This window comes from Mangifera indica, chromosome 3 (genome assembly GCF_011075055.1).
Source record: "Mangifera indica cultivar Alphonso chromosome 3, CATAS_Mindica_2.1, whole genome shotgun sequence".
Taxonomy (NCBI): domain Eukaryota; kingdom Viridiplantae; phylum Streptophyta; class Magnoliopsida; order Sapindales; family Anacardiaceae; genus Mangifera; species Mangifera indica.
The window spans coordinates 18,191,533-18,203,851 of record NC_058139.1 but is presented as its reverse complement, the minus strand read 5'-3'; the positions used below and the strand labels follow the sequence as shown (position 1 = coordinate 18,203,851).

Genomic DNA, 12,319 nt, shown 5'->3' with positions numbered 1-12,319 from the left:
ATCTGCTAACTCAAATTTAACTCGATTTAAAAAACAAACTAAATCTTGCAATTCAAATTCAAATTAAACGAATTTTAGCTAAGCCAAACCAGACCGAGTCAACTTGGTTCGGATCCAGTTTTAATTGAATTGGACCCAACTTGTTCAAACCCATTCCTATAAAAAAAATTTAGGCTCGAGGTTTCGAGTTTACTCATTTGGGCCTCATATTTTTTATTCACCCCATTCGTTAAAGTTTTTGGGCCAATAATGTAACTTTAAAAACCTATAAAAATATTTTACAATCCCTTCAAGTTTGAAAGCCTAAAAAATATACCCTTACCTATAATGAATTTTTGGTCTTTATCAAGTTTTGGGTTTAAACAACCTTTATTAAGTCTAAGCGTGATAACTTAATGAACAAATTTTTTTGCCTAAACCTAATCAAAATTTAAGTTTTAATCAATTTAAAATTGAGTTTTTTGAGTAGAACAATCGGCTTCGAGGTTGTTTGCCCTAATTGACAGTCATTCTTTGAACTAATTGGATTTAAAACGTTTTATTTTATTAAAATCATTTCTAATATTTCCATAAATATCCTTAAACATACCATTTAATGTTTCTCTCAATGTAAATGTTTTCCTCATCAAGACATAATTTAAAATGTAAAAACGCTTTTAAACATTTGTTTACAAAGTATGTTCTTTTCATGCAAATTTTATAGTTTTATAGTGCAACCGTCATGATTCCAAAAGTGTAAAAATTGTTCATTTTCCCGACCCAAGATCAGTAATCTCAGCACTATCTATTAATGGTAGGTAAAACTGCACTAAGAATTCACATTGAATATATTTATTTTTATTTTATTTACGATGAAAATGACCATAATTATTATTTAATTATCCTTGGTTTGGTCGCTAGCACGATCGACTCTAGAATTTCCATTCAACTACCAATCAAAATATGAGTAATATGATGTATACCTATTTTAGATATATAAATATATATACATTTATATGTGTCATCATATGATTAAGTATTGTTTTATTCTTAATTTAAAATCATTCAATCACATGATGATACATATAAATGTGTATATATTTGTGTACCCAAAGTGGGTACACATAGTTTTATTGATCAAAATATACAAGTACTGCTTGGCCTGAATAATTCATGACATATGACCAAAATGCCACCCTCTGAATTCTCTATTGACGAATTTATTTGTCAAATCATCCCATGAACAAAATCTGGATCCTTGTACACAAATTTTTTATACTGTAATTTACATAATTGGATTTGACATGTTTAAATTACCGAAGAAAGGGAATTCATTAATTTTTTTAATAAATAAAACTATATATATACACTTTTAAGTATATAATTAAACACATAAATTATATGTTACTATGTGATTGAACGATTTTAAATTAAAAAAAATACACTAAATTATATATACTCTAAAATATGGGTATATAACATTATTCTTTGTCACTACTTAGTCATTTAATGAAGTTGACATCTCACTCATGGGTACATACAAATATTGTTTTTCAAAATATAGATGTTATCTTTTGAACAACTTCAAAAGCATAAGCACAAAACCATGAACCTTATTTTAGGCATTTTTATGTATCAAAATATGTATATGCTGTTCAACAAGATAATCTTAAAATTTAAACTGGGTATAGACATCTTGCACAAAATTAAAAAAAAAAAAACACATTATTTTTAAAGAGAAAGTTACTAATTATTTCTCTTAACCAAATATAGTATGAATTTTACTTATAGGTGCAATTTTACTGAATTTTTATTATTTTAGTCAGATTTTGGGTGAATTTCGTAATTTATAAATTTAAACGTAAAAAATGGTAATTTCCCAAAATCTTGGGTGGGACAGAATTTTGAATAGTTAAGTATTAAGAAATTTCTTTAAAAATTTATTTGGCCACGAGACCGTATAAAGAAATTCTGCGAGAGAAGTGCGACACGTTAGTCATCCGACCAACGCACACAATGTGTGGACGCTGCTAATTTAATCAAATTCACTTAAGTTTGCGCTTCGATTCCGCGACAACTTTTCAGCGTCTAGAATTTTCTCCTCTGCTTCCAGTCTCCCTTCTTCACGGTCCATCAGCCGTTGAAGTATTGCCACGTAATTGTCACAGAAAAAGTGAACATCGTCATTGATCCCACAACATGAATGCAAGAGTGTTGGGATCACACTGGAAAAAAGCCGCAGAGGGCATATACTGTCTTATCAGAAAGTCATAACATAAGATCGCTTATTGTTAAAATGATATGTACATTGACTTATCAGTGATAAGTCAGTGAGGCACGAAGAGCCTGCAAACGCATCAAAGAAAGTGAGAGAACAAGTCATCTCTCTCTTCTTTATCTTTTTCTTTTATATTGGCAGCTTTTTCTTTTAATTTCTTTGGTTTCTTTTTCTCTCTACTGTTCTCGTTGAAAGTGTAGCATGGAAATGCAAACCCTAGAAACTACAAGTTTTCCTACTTAGAAACACCGCTGACGCCGTCGTTTTTCTCTTTTCGCCTCCTTATCCGCTGAATCGAGTCAAAGCTCTAAATCTCCTCATAACACGGGAGTTCTAAGTATTATTTAGTTGAATAAGTTTCGGTTTGAGCTATAAATGTCGTCTCTGAGCAGAGAATTGGTGTTTTTGATTCTTCAATTTCTCGATGAGGAGAAATTTAAGGAGTCCGTGCACAGGTTAGCTCATATATTTTTGTTTTTTCTTGTTGTTGTTGTGGTCTAGTTACCGTGTGATTGATTTTTGTCGGTGGTGATTAATAAGGCTGGAGCAAGAGTCGGGCTTTTTCTTCAACATGAAGTACTTTGAAGAGAAAGCTTTAGGCGGAGAATGGGACGAAGTTGAGAAGTACCTCTCCGGATTTACCAAAGTTGATGACAATCGTTACTCTATGAAGATTTTCTTTGAGATCAGGAAGCAAAAGTATCTAGAGGCTCTTGATAGGTACTTTATTTTTTTTCTATATTCAATATTATATTATAAAGTGTTTGTTTTTGGTCCTTGTGGTTTATTGTAGTTTTGAAAATTTGATCAGGCATGATAGAGCGAAGGCTGTTGAAATTTTAGTCAAGGATTTGAAAGTTTTCTCCTCATTCAATGAAGAGCTCTACAAGGAAATTACGCAGCTTTTAACTCTGGAGAACTTCCGGTAATGTCTGTCTTGTTTTTAAGTTACCTTAATTATCTATATGTATGGAACTTGAAATATTTTTCAACTGGTTATCTAATTCGATCCAATGATAAAGATTTAAATTAAAAGTAATTAGCATTATCTGCTGAGAAACTCTTCAAAAGTTCAAACAGAACCCTTGTATTTGTGCCCAATTTATTATTATTATTATTTTTTAAGTTGACCCATAAGGGAGATATGTGTGTATGTACGTGTGTTGAATTAAAAGAAAAAAGAGCAAACAAGTGTAGCTTTTGTTATTCGAAGTCATAGAGTATGAGGGATTGCAATTGCATCTAAATTAAGCGGTGCGGTATTTACTAAACACAGGGAAAATGAGCAGTTATCTAAGTATGGCGATACAAAATCAGCTCGAAGCATAATGCTGGTGGAGCTTAAAAAGCTGATAGAAGCTAATCCCCTGTTCCGGGACAAGCTTGGTTTCCCGACGTTGAAGGCATCGCGGCTCCGAACTTTAATAAATCAAAGGTAAGTTTCATGTTTTTACATTTTCACATTATTGAAATTCTGTTTTGTATATTCATCTTAATTTATATACCTATTTAAGCTTGTAATATCTACTTATATCAAAAACCAATGTAATATGCTTGCAACATGTTAATCTGTTGTATTTGCAGTTTAAACTGGCAACACCAGCTGTGTAAAAATCCTAGGCCCAATCCTGACATCAAAACACTATTCACGGACCATTCGTGTTCACCTCCAAATGGGGCTCGTGCACCTACTCCTGTCACTCTTCCAGTTGCTGCTGTTGCAAAGCCTTCAACTTATTCTCCACTGGCAGCACATGTAGGAGTATGATGATATCCTCCCAACTGACTTTGAATTATCTCTAATAAGAAGTCTTTCTAATAAAGTGAGATTGGGATGTTTTCTTTGGTCTTGTTATACAGTCATTTCCACCAACTGCAGCAGCAGCTAATGCTACTGCTTTAGCAGGCTGGATGGTCAATGCCAATCCTCCCCCAACTGTCCAATCATCAGTAGTGGGTGCATCATCATTGTCTGTTCCAGCAAATCAAGGTAAGATTGTTAGTATAATTGAAATGAACTTTACTGGTTTTACAACAAAAATCCAGTTTTTTTTCCTTCTTCTCAAAAGGATAATCAGAAGAGCAGAACCTACTTCTGATTCTTTGAGTTTTTGCCTTGTTAGTGCTGATCATGGTTTTTGTTTTTTAACAGTTTCTGTTTTGAAGCATCCAAGAGCACCTTCAACTGCACTGGGAATGACAGATTACCAAAGCACTGATCATGAGCAACTAAAGAAACGTTTGCGGTCTTCACAGTCTGTTGATGAGGTATTCTTGCAATGTTTACGTACTTTGCATGCATCGAAAAGCATATGCTTCATGACACTTTATCATTGTTCTCTGGATCCTCCACAGTTAATTTTAACTTGATGTATTCAGGCCACATATCCTGTTCCTCCTCAACAAGCTTCATGGTTCCTTGAAGACCTACCAAGAACTGTAGCTTGTACCATGCATCAGGGTTCCACTGTAACAAGCATGGATTTCCATCCTTCTCATCACACATTACTTGCTGGTAAGTTGGATACATTTTGTGCTGTTCCTTCCATAGGCAATTGTTGACTGTAACCTCTATTATTTAGCTACCATGCAACATTTCGTTCTTCACTGATTTGGATATATGTGTTTATGGATAGTTGGTTGTGGAGATGGTGAAATTACGCTTTGGGAAGTTGGGTTGCGTGAGAGGCTGGTTTCCAAGTCATTCAAGATATGGGATTTGACAAATTGTTCTATGCCATTGCAGGTTATTTCATTGAATCACTATAGTTTAAGTCCTTGATTTTATAATTTTTAGTCAGTTGAGTCATAATTGATCCAAATTTATGTTTTCCTCTCTAAGTGCTTGTCTGTTTAATGGTTAGACTATGTTATTGGAAAATGTTAACTTCTAGCTGCAACTTCTGCTTTGAAGACAATAGACTTTATCTGACCTGTTAGACCACCTGGGTGAATCCTATTGCAAGATAGGTGTGCATGAGGACTTAGAGTTGTTTGGCCTTATTTTGGAATTCTTTTTCAAGTAACTATGATGGCATTCTCCGCTGCCTTTGCTTGTTGTACTATGACAGCATCCTCTGCTATTGTGACTGCATAGTAATGATGTTTTTATGAGCTCTATTGGGGTGACTGGATTCATTTTATTTGTTTGATCCTTTTATTTTTAAAAAATTATACATTCAGAAGTTGCATAATACAATTTGCACTCTCTTATCATGTTTTTCTTACAGGCTGCTATTGCAAAAGATCCATCAATATCCGTCAGTCGTATAGCATGGAGTCCAGATGGAAATTTGATTGGTATGTGCAGCAATATATATGTAGCATGATTTTGTTGCATGTTGAATTTCTTCACATATGTCTTTGATTTTTTTAATTTAATTGTTCTTGGTGCAGGTGTTGCTTTTACAAAACATTTGATCCATTTGTACACTTATCAAGGATCTAGTGAACTAGGCCAACATTTAGAGGTGTGTTTTGTTTTATTTTATGCTACCTTTTCAATGAGGCATTTGTTGGGACCATATATTGATATTTAGCTTCTACTTTTTGGCAGATTGATGCGCATGTTGGTGGTGTAAATGACATAGCTTTTTCTCATCCTAACAAACAACTTTGCATTGTAACTTGTGGAGATGATAAGTTGATAAAGGTGAGCTTAATTTTAACCAGTCTGGATTTTATTTTATATTCCTCCGGAATTGGTCTCCTTTTTATCTGAATTATTATTCTATAATTACAGGTTTGGGATTTGTCTGGAAGAAAGCTTTTTCACTTTGAAGGCCATGAAGCACCTGTTTATTCTGTTTGTCCCCACCACAAGGAAAATATTCAAGTAAGACCACTCATATAAATTGGATTTAGTGGTAAATGTGGCATACAAAAATCTATTGAAATATTAATATTCGCTTGGCCTGTTATATTCCTTGCAAACTGATATGGGGATAAAACATCAGTGAATCAGAAGTAATGGCCATGAGCTTTCTTATCAATCTTTTCCCTGAATTATGTTGGTTGAACAACTTGTCCTCTATTTAAACTGTTGTAGGTTAAATATAGCCTTATTTTTCATGCTTGTGATTTTTGCCACAATTATAACTTGGGTTTTCTTTAACATTATTGTTAGATTCCAGTGATATTGAGCATGATCTGTGTTTGAATGAGCACAAAGATTTTTCTCCAAATTGGAAGCACTTTGTTGTAAAAGAGTTGGACACTGATATTTTGGTTTTCAACTCTCCTTTTCAGTTTATATTTTCAACTGCTGTTGATGGAAAAATTAAGGCTTGGCTGTATGATAATATGGGCTCCAGGGTTGACTATGATGCTCCTGGCCGGTGGTGCACTACTATGCTCTACAGTGCAGATGGTACTAGGTAATTATAAGTAAGCCTTTAGATATGTTTGTGAATGTGGTGAGTCATAATTAAAATGTAACCATCCTTTCTCGGAATTCAGATTGTTTTCCTGTGGGACAAGTAAAGATGGGGACTCATTCCTTGTTGAATGGAACGAAAGTGAAGGAGCTATAAAGAGGAATTATGTTGGCTTCAGAAAGAAGTCTGCTGGTGTAGTGCAATTTGACACAACAAGAAATCGCTTCTTGGCTGCTGGTGAAGATAACCAGATAAAATTTTGGGATATGGACAACACAAATATGCTTACAAGTACTGAGGCTGAGGGTGGACTTCCGGTCAGTATCTTGACTATTTATTACTGTTTTCTTACTGTTTTTCTAGTTTTAATATGCAGATGTCTATTATTGCATCTATAGTCTGATGTCATTTGTTGGGTTGCTTCAGAGTCTTCCTCGGTTGAGATTCAACAGGGAAGGGAATCTGCTTGTAGTTACTACAGCTGAAAATGGACTCAAAATCCTTGCAAATGCTGATGGTCTGAGAACCTTAAGAGCAATGGAAACACGTTCTTACGAAACATCAAGAGGAATCACTGAGATGAAGGTTGCTATATTCTGTCTCCACACCCTTTTGCTTTGTTTTGGAGTTTTATTGATCTTGATTTGTTGTGTTTTCATGGATCAGGTTTCTAGTTCTGCTGTGGTTACAAGCATCAGTCCAGTTATTAGTAAAGTGGAACGTGTAGACAGAAGCTCCCCTGCCAGGCCCACTCCTACAATTGTATGCAATAAATGACATGGATATACTTTTATCATCTTTTGGAAGCTTAAAATCAGATTATTTACAAGTTTTCATGCAATGGATTGGCCTGTTAACTCAAAAGTATCAATAATTTTAGAATTGCCTCTTGTTTAAAAGATTTGACTAGCAATATGATCTCATGCAATTTTTTTAGTTGTTTCTGATGTATGGAACAATTTTGTTTGTACCACCATCTAATTCTGGAAAGTATTCATTCTAGAATGGAGTTGAATCTATAGCAAGAGACATTGAAAAGCCAAGAAATTTGGAGGATGTATCTGATAAAGCCAAGCCTTGGGAACTGACTGAGATTATTGATCCTATTCAGTGTCGGGCAGTCACCATGCCAGAAGGCACTAATTCTGCTTGCAAGGTTTTGAGAATAACTTTTTCATAATGTTTTTATTTTTTGAAAAAATGAAACATTAGATGCCAAAATAGCACCTAAAGTGGTAAATATAATAATTATTAAATTACATCATTCTTATGAAGGTTGCTCGACTTCTCTACACAAATTCTGGTGTTGGCATACTAGCCCTGGGGTCAAATGGGGTTCAGAAGCTATGGAAATGGGGTCGCAGTGAACGCAATCCTGGTGGAAAGGTAATTGATCTATAGTACTGATGTACACTGCATGCATGCATACATATAATTTTTCATTTTTACATCTAAAATCAAAATGTTTCTGTGTAGTAGATCTAGAATATGTAGCATATTTTTCTGGCAGAAATTTCTGACTTCTCTGTTGGTTTCAAAGGCCACTGCCAGTGTTGTTCCACAACATTGGCAACCAAGCAATGGTCTTCTTATGATCAATGATGTTCCTGAGAATTCGGAAGAAGCTGTTCCGTGTATAGCACTCTCAAAGAATGATTCATATGTCATGTCTGCCTGTGGTGGGAAAGTTTCATTGTTTAATATGATGAACTTCAAGGTAATTGTTGCAATCTTCAACAAATGCTTGATTTCTTGTGGACAAGTACTTGTTTACTACATCATTGCTGACTGCATTGTATGAATCTGAAGTATTGTGGCTTTTGAAGCTATTAACTTGGGGACTTGCCTTGGTTTGTAGGTGATGACTACATTCATGCCACCTCCACCAGCTTCAACATTCCTAGCATTTCATCCTCAAGATAATAACATCATAGCAGTTGGAATGGAAGACTCAACTATCCAAATCTTCAATGTCAGGGTGGATGAGGTAGTTAATTTGATAGGCATTTAATGTTATGTAATTGATATTTCGGCTGCTTGGTCAGTAACCTATGTGAAATGAACTTCTGCTACAAATAGGTCAAAACAAAATTAAAGGGTCACCAAAAGCGCATTACTGGTTTGGCATTTTCCACCAGTCTTAATATCCTGGTCTCATCTGGGGCTGATGCTCAGGTATGTTGCGTCCATAATACTTCATTTTTCCCTAAAAAAGATGTTTGTTTGTTACTGCACTTGCTCATAAGCAGCCACATCTTCTATCCATGTATTCACCTAATCTATTTCCATTGAGAAACCAAACTGGACTGAACTCAGTTTGCTGATGGAAACATTATTTGCCATGAGATTTTAACTCTTCAAATCTATTATGCTAGGTCAAAATTGCATCTAAACAGCCATGAGCCATTGATCTGTCTGATTCAACTTATTTGTTATATTTGATTAGTTAATATTTTGGATGATAAAATTCCATTTGTTCTTGAAGAATGACATGTAAGGTAGTTCTTTTTGAGGCTTTTGTTTGGATCTGCAACGTATGTTGGAGTTGAATGGAGAGTTTCCTGCAACAGTGGCTATGAAGTGGAGCCGTCATATTGATCACAAAATTTTCTATTAGTAGGATAACACATGGTTTTGATTTGTACCTCCGGTCTGAATTTTTATGCAATATATGTGCCATTTTCATTTGCTTATTACTTGGTAGATGAATATGCTTAGTCTTGCTTGTGCCACATGATATACCTGCCCCTTAAGCTGTTTGTCTTAACATTTTACAGATTATCTTCTGGAACACTGATACATGGGAAAAAAGGAAATCAGTTGCAATTCAACTGCCTGCTGGAAAGGCGCCTGTTGGTGACACTAGAGTGCAGTTTCACTCTGATCAAGTTTGGCTGTTGGTATGCCATGAGACCCAGCTAGCACTGTATGATGCTGCAAAGATGGAATGCATTAGACAGGTGAGAAACCTAATTTTTACACATATAAATCATGTTCACCGGCAGCAAGTCCCTAACATGTTTTAAAATTGCAGTGGATGCCACAAGATGTACTTTCCTCTCCCATTTCTTGTGCTGTATATTCCTGCAATAGCCAACTAATATATGCTACATTCACTGATGGTAATATTGGAGTATTTGATGCTGATAGTCTAAAGCTCAGATGTCGTATAGCCCCATCAGCATACATATCCCAGGCATCAACAGACAGGTATGTTCATTTTTAAGTTACATGGTTTTGCCACTACTACCACCAACTAGTTATTTCTTAGCTTTTGTTGCATCTGTCGTGTGATGTGGCATACATTTTTTTATCTATTGGCTATCTTCTATTTGGATCTGTGATAAGCATTGCATTTCTGTTTCCCCTGTCTGTTTACATTTAAAAAAATGTGCATATAAGAGAGAATTTTTCGTCTTATTGTGAAAAACATTATCCATTATTCTGATCTATTTGACTGATGACAATATTATTCAAATTCAATGTCTGTTTTTAATTTCTTATTCTACTGTGCAACAGCCAAACTGTGTACCCATTAGTTGTCACAGCTCATCCTCAGGAGCCAAATCAATTGGGTGTTGGGTTGACTGATGGATCCATTAAAGTAATGGAACCTTTGGAGACTGAACAGAAGTGGGGAGTTGCAGCGCCTGTTGACAGTGGAACAGAGAATGGCAGGTCAACTGCATCATCTGCTACTAACAATCCCACTCCAGAGCAGGTCCAAAGATAAAACTACTTATTTTTAATCTGTATATTTTCATGTACCATAGTAGGCTGGCCTCGCATAGATTTCTAATCAAATGTGAGTCATGGAAAAGAATTAGATATAGTGAAATAATTTCATGTATATTATCCATTAATTTCGCATATAAATGTGATATCTTATAATTTATTTAATTCTGCAATTTTGTTGTATGCCTTTTGTACTTGAAACCTTAAAGTGGAGATCTTGAACAAAGGAAATATTATGCATTTTAATATATTCAATATCTAGTTCTTCAAGGGGTTGATGCTTGAAGAGTTAATACTTGAACTGCCACAGGTTTCTCTTTTTTTTTTTTTTTTCCCCTATATATTTGTTGGCTGTCCAAATCCATCGATAAATGGGTAGTTCATGAAAAACCAGTAAGATTTGAGCCAAGCTTATAAAATAAGAAAATGCCCTATATAGCTGTCATCTGTTAGTTGTCTCATCTCATCTGAATAAGCTGACAGTGAAGTTTTCTGTTCTTGCATCTTGTTCCTCGAATAGTATTTACTGATGAACAAAACAAGAAGACAGCTATATGGTGGGGAATGGTTAGAAGTTTGCTTCGTTCTTGTAGGGTCCTTACTCCCTGAGATTAAGGAACAGATCATGGCATGCGTAATTTCATGAAGAAGAAAATGGTCGCCTATTTTGATGTAGGAAGAAATTAGTAACAGACAAATGCCCACCTATTCATACTTATAACTCACTGTACTGCTGTTTCAGGTGTGCATATTTTACACGTGGTTAAGGGTCTTCATGCTTGATACTCACCTCATTATTATGAATACACATAAGTCTGTTATCTATATCTTCCATCCTTCATCGGAATATCTAAACACTGTAAATGCTTTCCCAGATATCAGATTTCTGAGTAAACTTGCCCATTCCTATATCTCCTGAAGAGGAATGATATATTGTTACGACAATCCAATCGGATTGCATAGAAATGTTACTGGTGTTCAACAACTACAATCGACTAAGGAAATTATGATGGTAACAAATAAGTCGAAGAGAGACATTTGATGACCTATACAATTCAGGAACTAATATATTACAATCATAATATAATTTTGATAATCAATTTCTTATTCTTAATTTAACAAGTAAATATTTAATTAGTTTTTCTAAATTATTATTTTAGTTAACTTTGGAACTCCTATTTAGGGTGAATTTTAGTGAATAAAGGAATTTGTTTTTCTTCAAAATTTTCTCTATTTTCCTCTTTCTCTACTTCTCTCTCTATTTCGTTTTGCTTCTTTTTGGTTGTTGTACATACAATTTTTGGTGCTTTCATTGATCTCAACCTCCATGGTTGATAGAACTCGCTCTTGTGAATTCAAGGACCAACTCTAACACCTTTAACAACAATAGGAGGCACAAGCTTCTTAGATTGTACACGTTTGGGACTCCGTGATCTCTTGGTTGGAATAAAGCGAAAAGCGATTGATGGAACTAGGGGTGGATTCGAGTCGAGCTAGCTCGAGCTCGAAATCTAGCTCAGCTCGGTCAAGCCCGAAACGAGTCAGGTATTAACGAGCCCGATCCCGAGCTCGAGTTTAAAGTTTCAGAGAAATCGAGCTCGAGCCCGAATACGAATTGTAAGTCGAGCAGCTCGCCTTGGCTCGCGAGCCAGTGCTCGTCAAGGCTCGTGAGCCGATCAACTCGTCAAGGATCTCGAGCTGATCAGCTCGTCAAGGCTCGCCACAGAGCAGCTCGACTCGGCTCGCGAGCCGATTCTTATTTAATCAGATGTGGAATTCAACTTGTTTAGAGCAAATAGAGGATAGTTTCAATGACAATATAGAGACGTCCGAAGATTGCGGAGAACAAGAAGTAGTTGGCTTCAGAGTAAAGAATGCATGTCTCTTCCCTTCTGAAGTTGAGAAAGGATTATGGCCGGAGAACTACTTTCTTTCTGACCATGCACGACTT

General features: G+C 35.3%; 1 protein-coding gene across 3 annotated transcripts; it reads left to right on the top strand.

The window, feature by feature from the left end:
• The first annotated feature begins 2,380 nt into the window (after positions 1-2,380).
• On the top strand, positions 2,381-10,669 carry LOC123211776 (topless-related protein 2-like). 3 transcript variants are annotated; one of them, XM_044630662.1, is made up of 25 exons: positions 2,382-2,712; positions 2,798-2,977; positions 3,069-3,182; positions 3,534-3,692; positions 3,842-4,013; positions 4,118-4,247; positions 4,410-4,525; positions 4,637-4,772; positions 4,894-5,003; positions 5,488-5,557; positions 5,654-5,727; positions 5,814-5,909; positions 6,000-6,092; positions 6,506-6,633; positions 6,716-6,950; positions 7,060-7,218; positions 7,300-7,395; positions 7,637-7,789; positions 7,909-8,019; positions 8,174-8,350; positions 8,492-8,620; positions 8,713-8,808; positions 9,411-9,593; positions 9,668-9,843; positions 10,153-10,669. In XM_044630662.1, exons 1-25 carry the CDS (start codon positions 2,633-2,635, stop codon positions 10,364-10,366), a joined length of 3,387 nt encoding a protein of 1,128 aa, XP_044486597.1. In that variant the 5' UTR covers positions 2,382-2,632; the 3' UTR covers positions 10,367-10,669. The 3 variants fall into 3 exon arrangements, with proteins under 3 accessions (XP_044486595.1, XP_044486597.1, XP_044486596.1); XM_044630661.1 differs by having other exon boundaries at positions 3,842-4,019; XM_044630660.1 differs by having other exon boundaries at positions 2,381-2,712; positions 3,842-4,019; positions 7,060-7,395.
• The last annotated feature ends 1,650 nt before the right edge of the window (positions 10,670-12,319 follow it).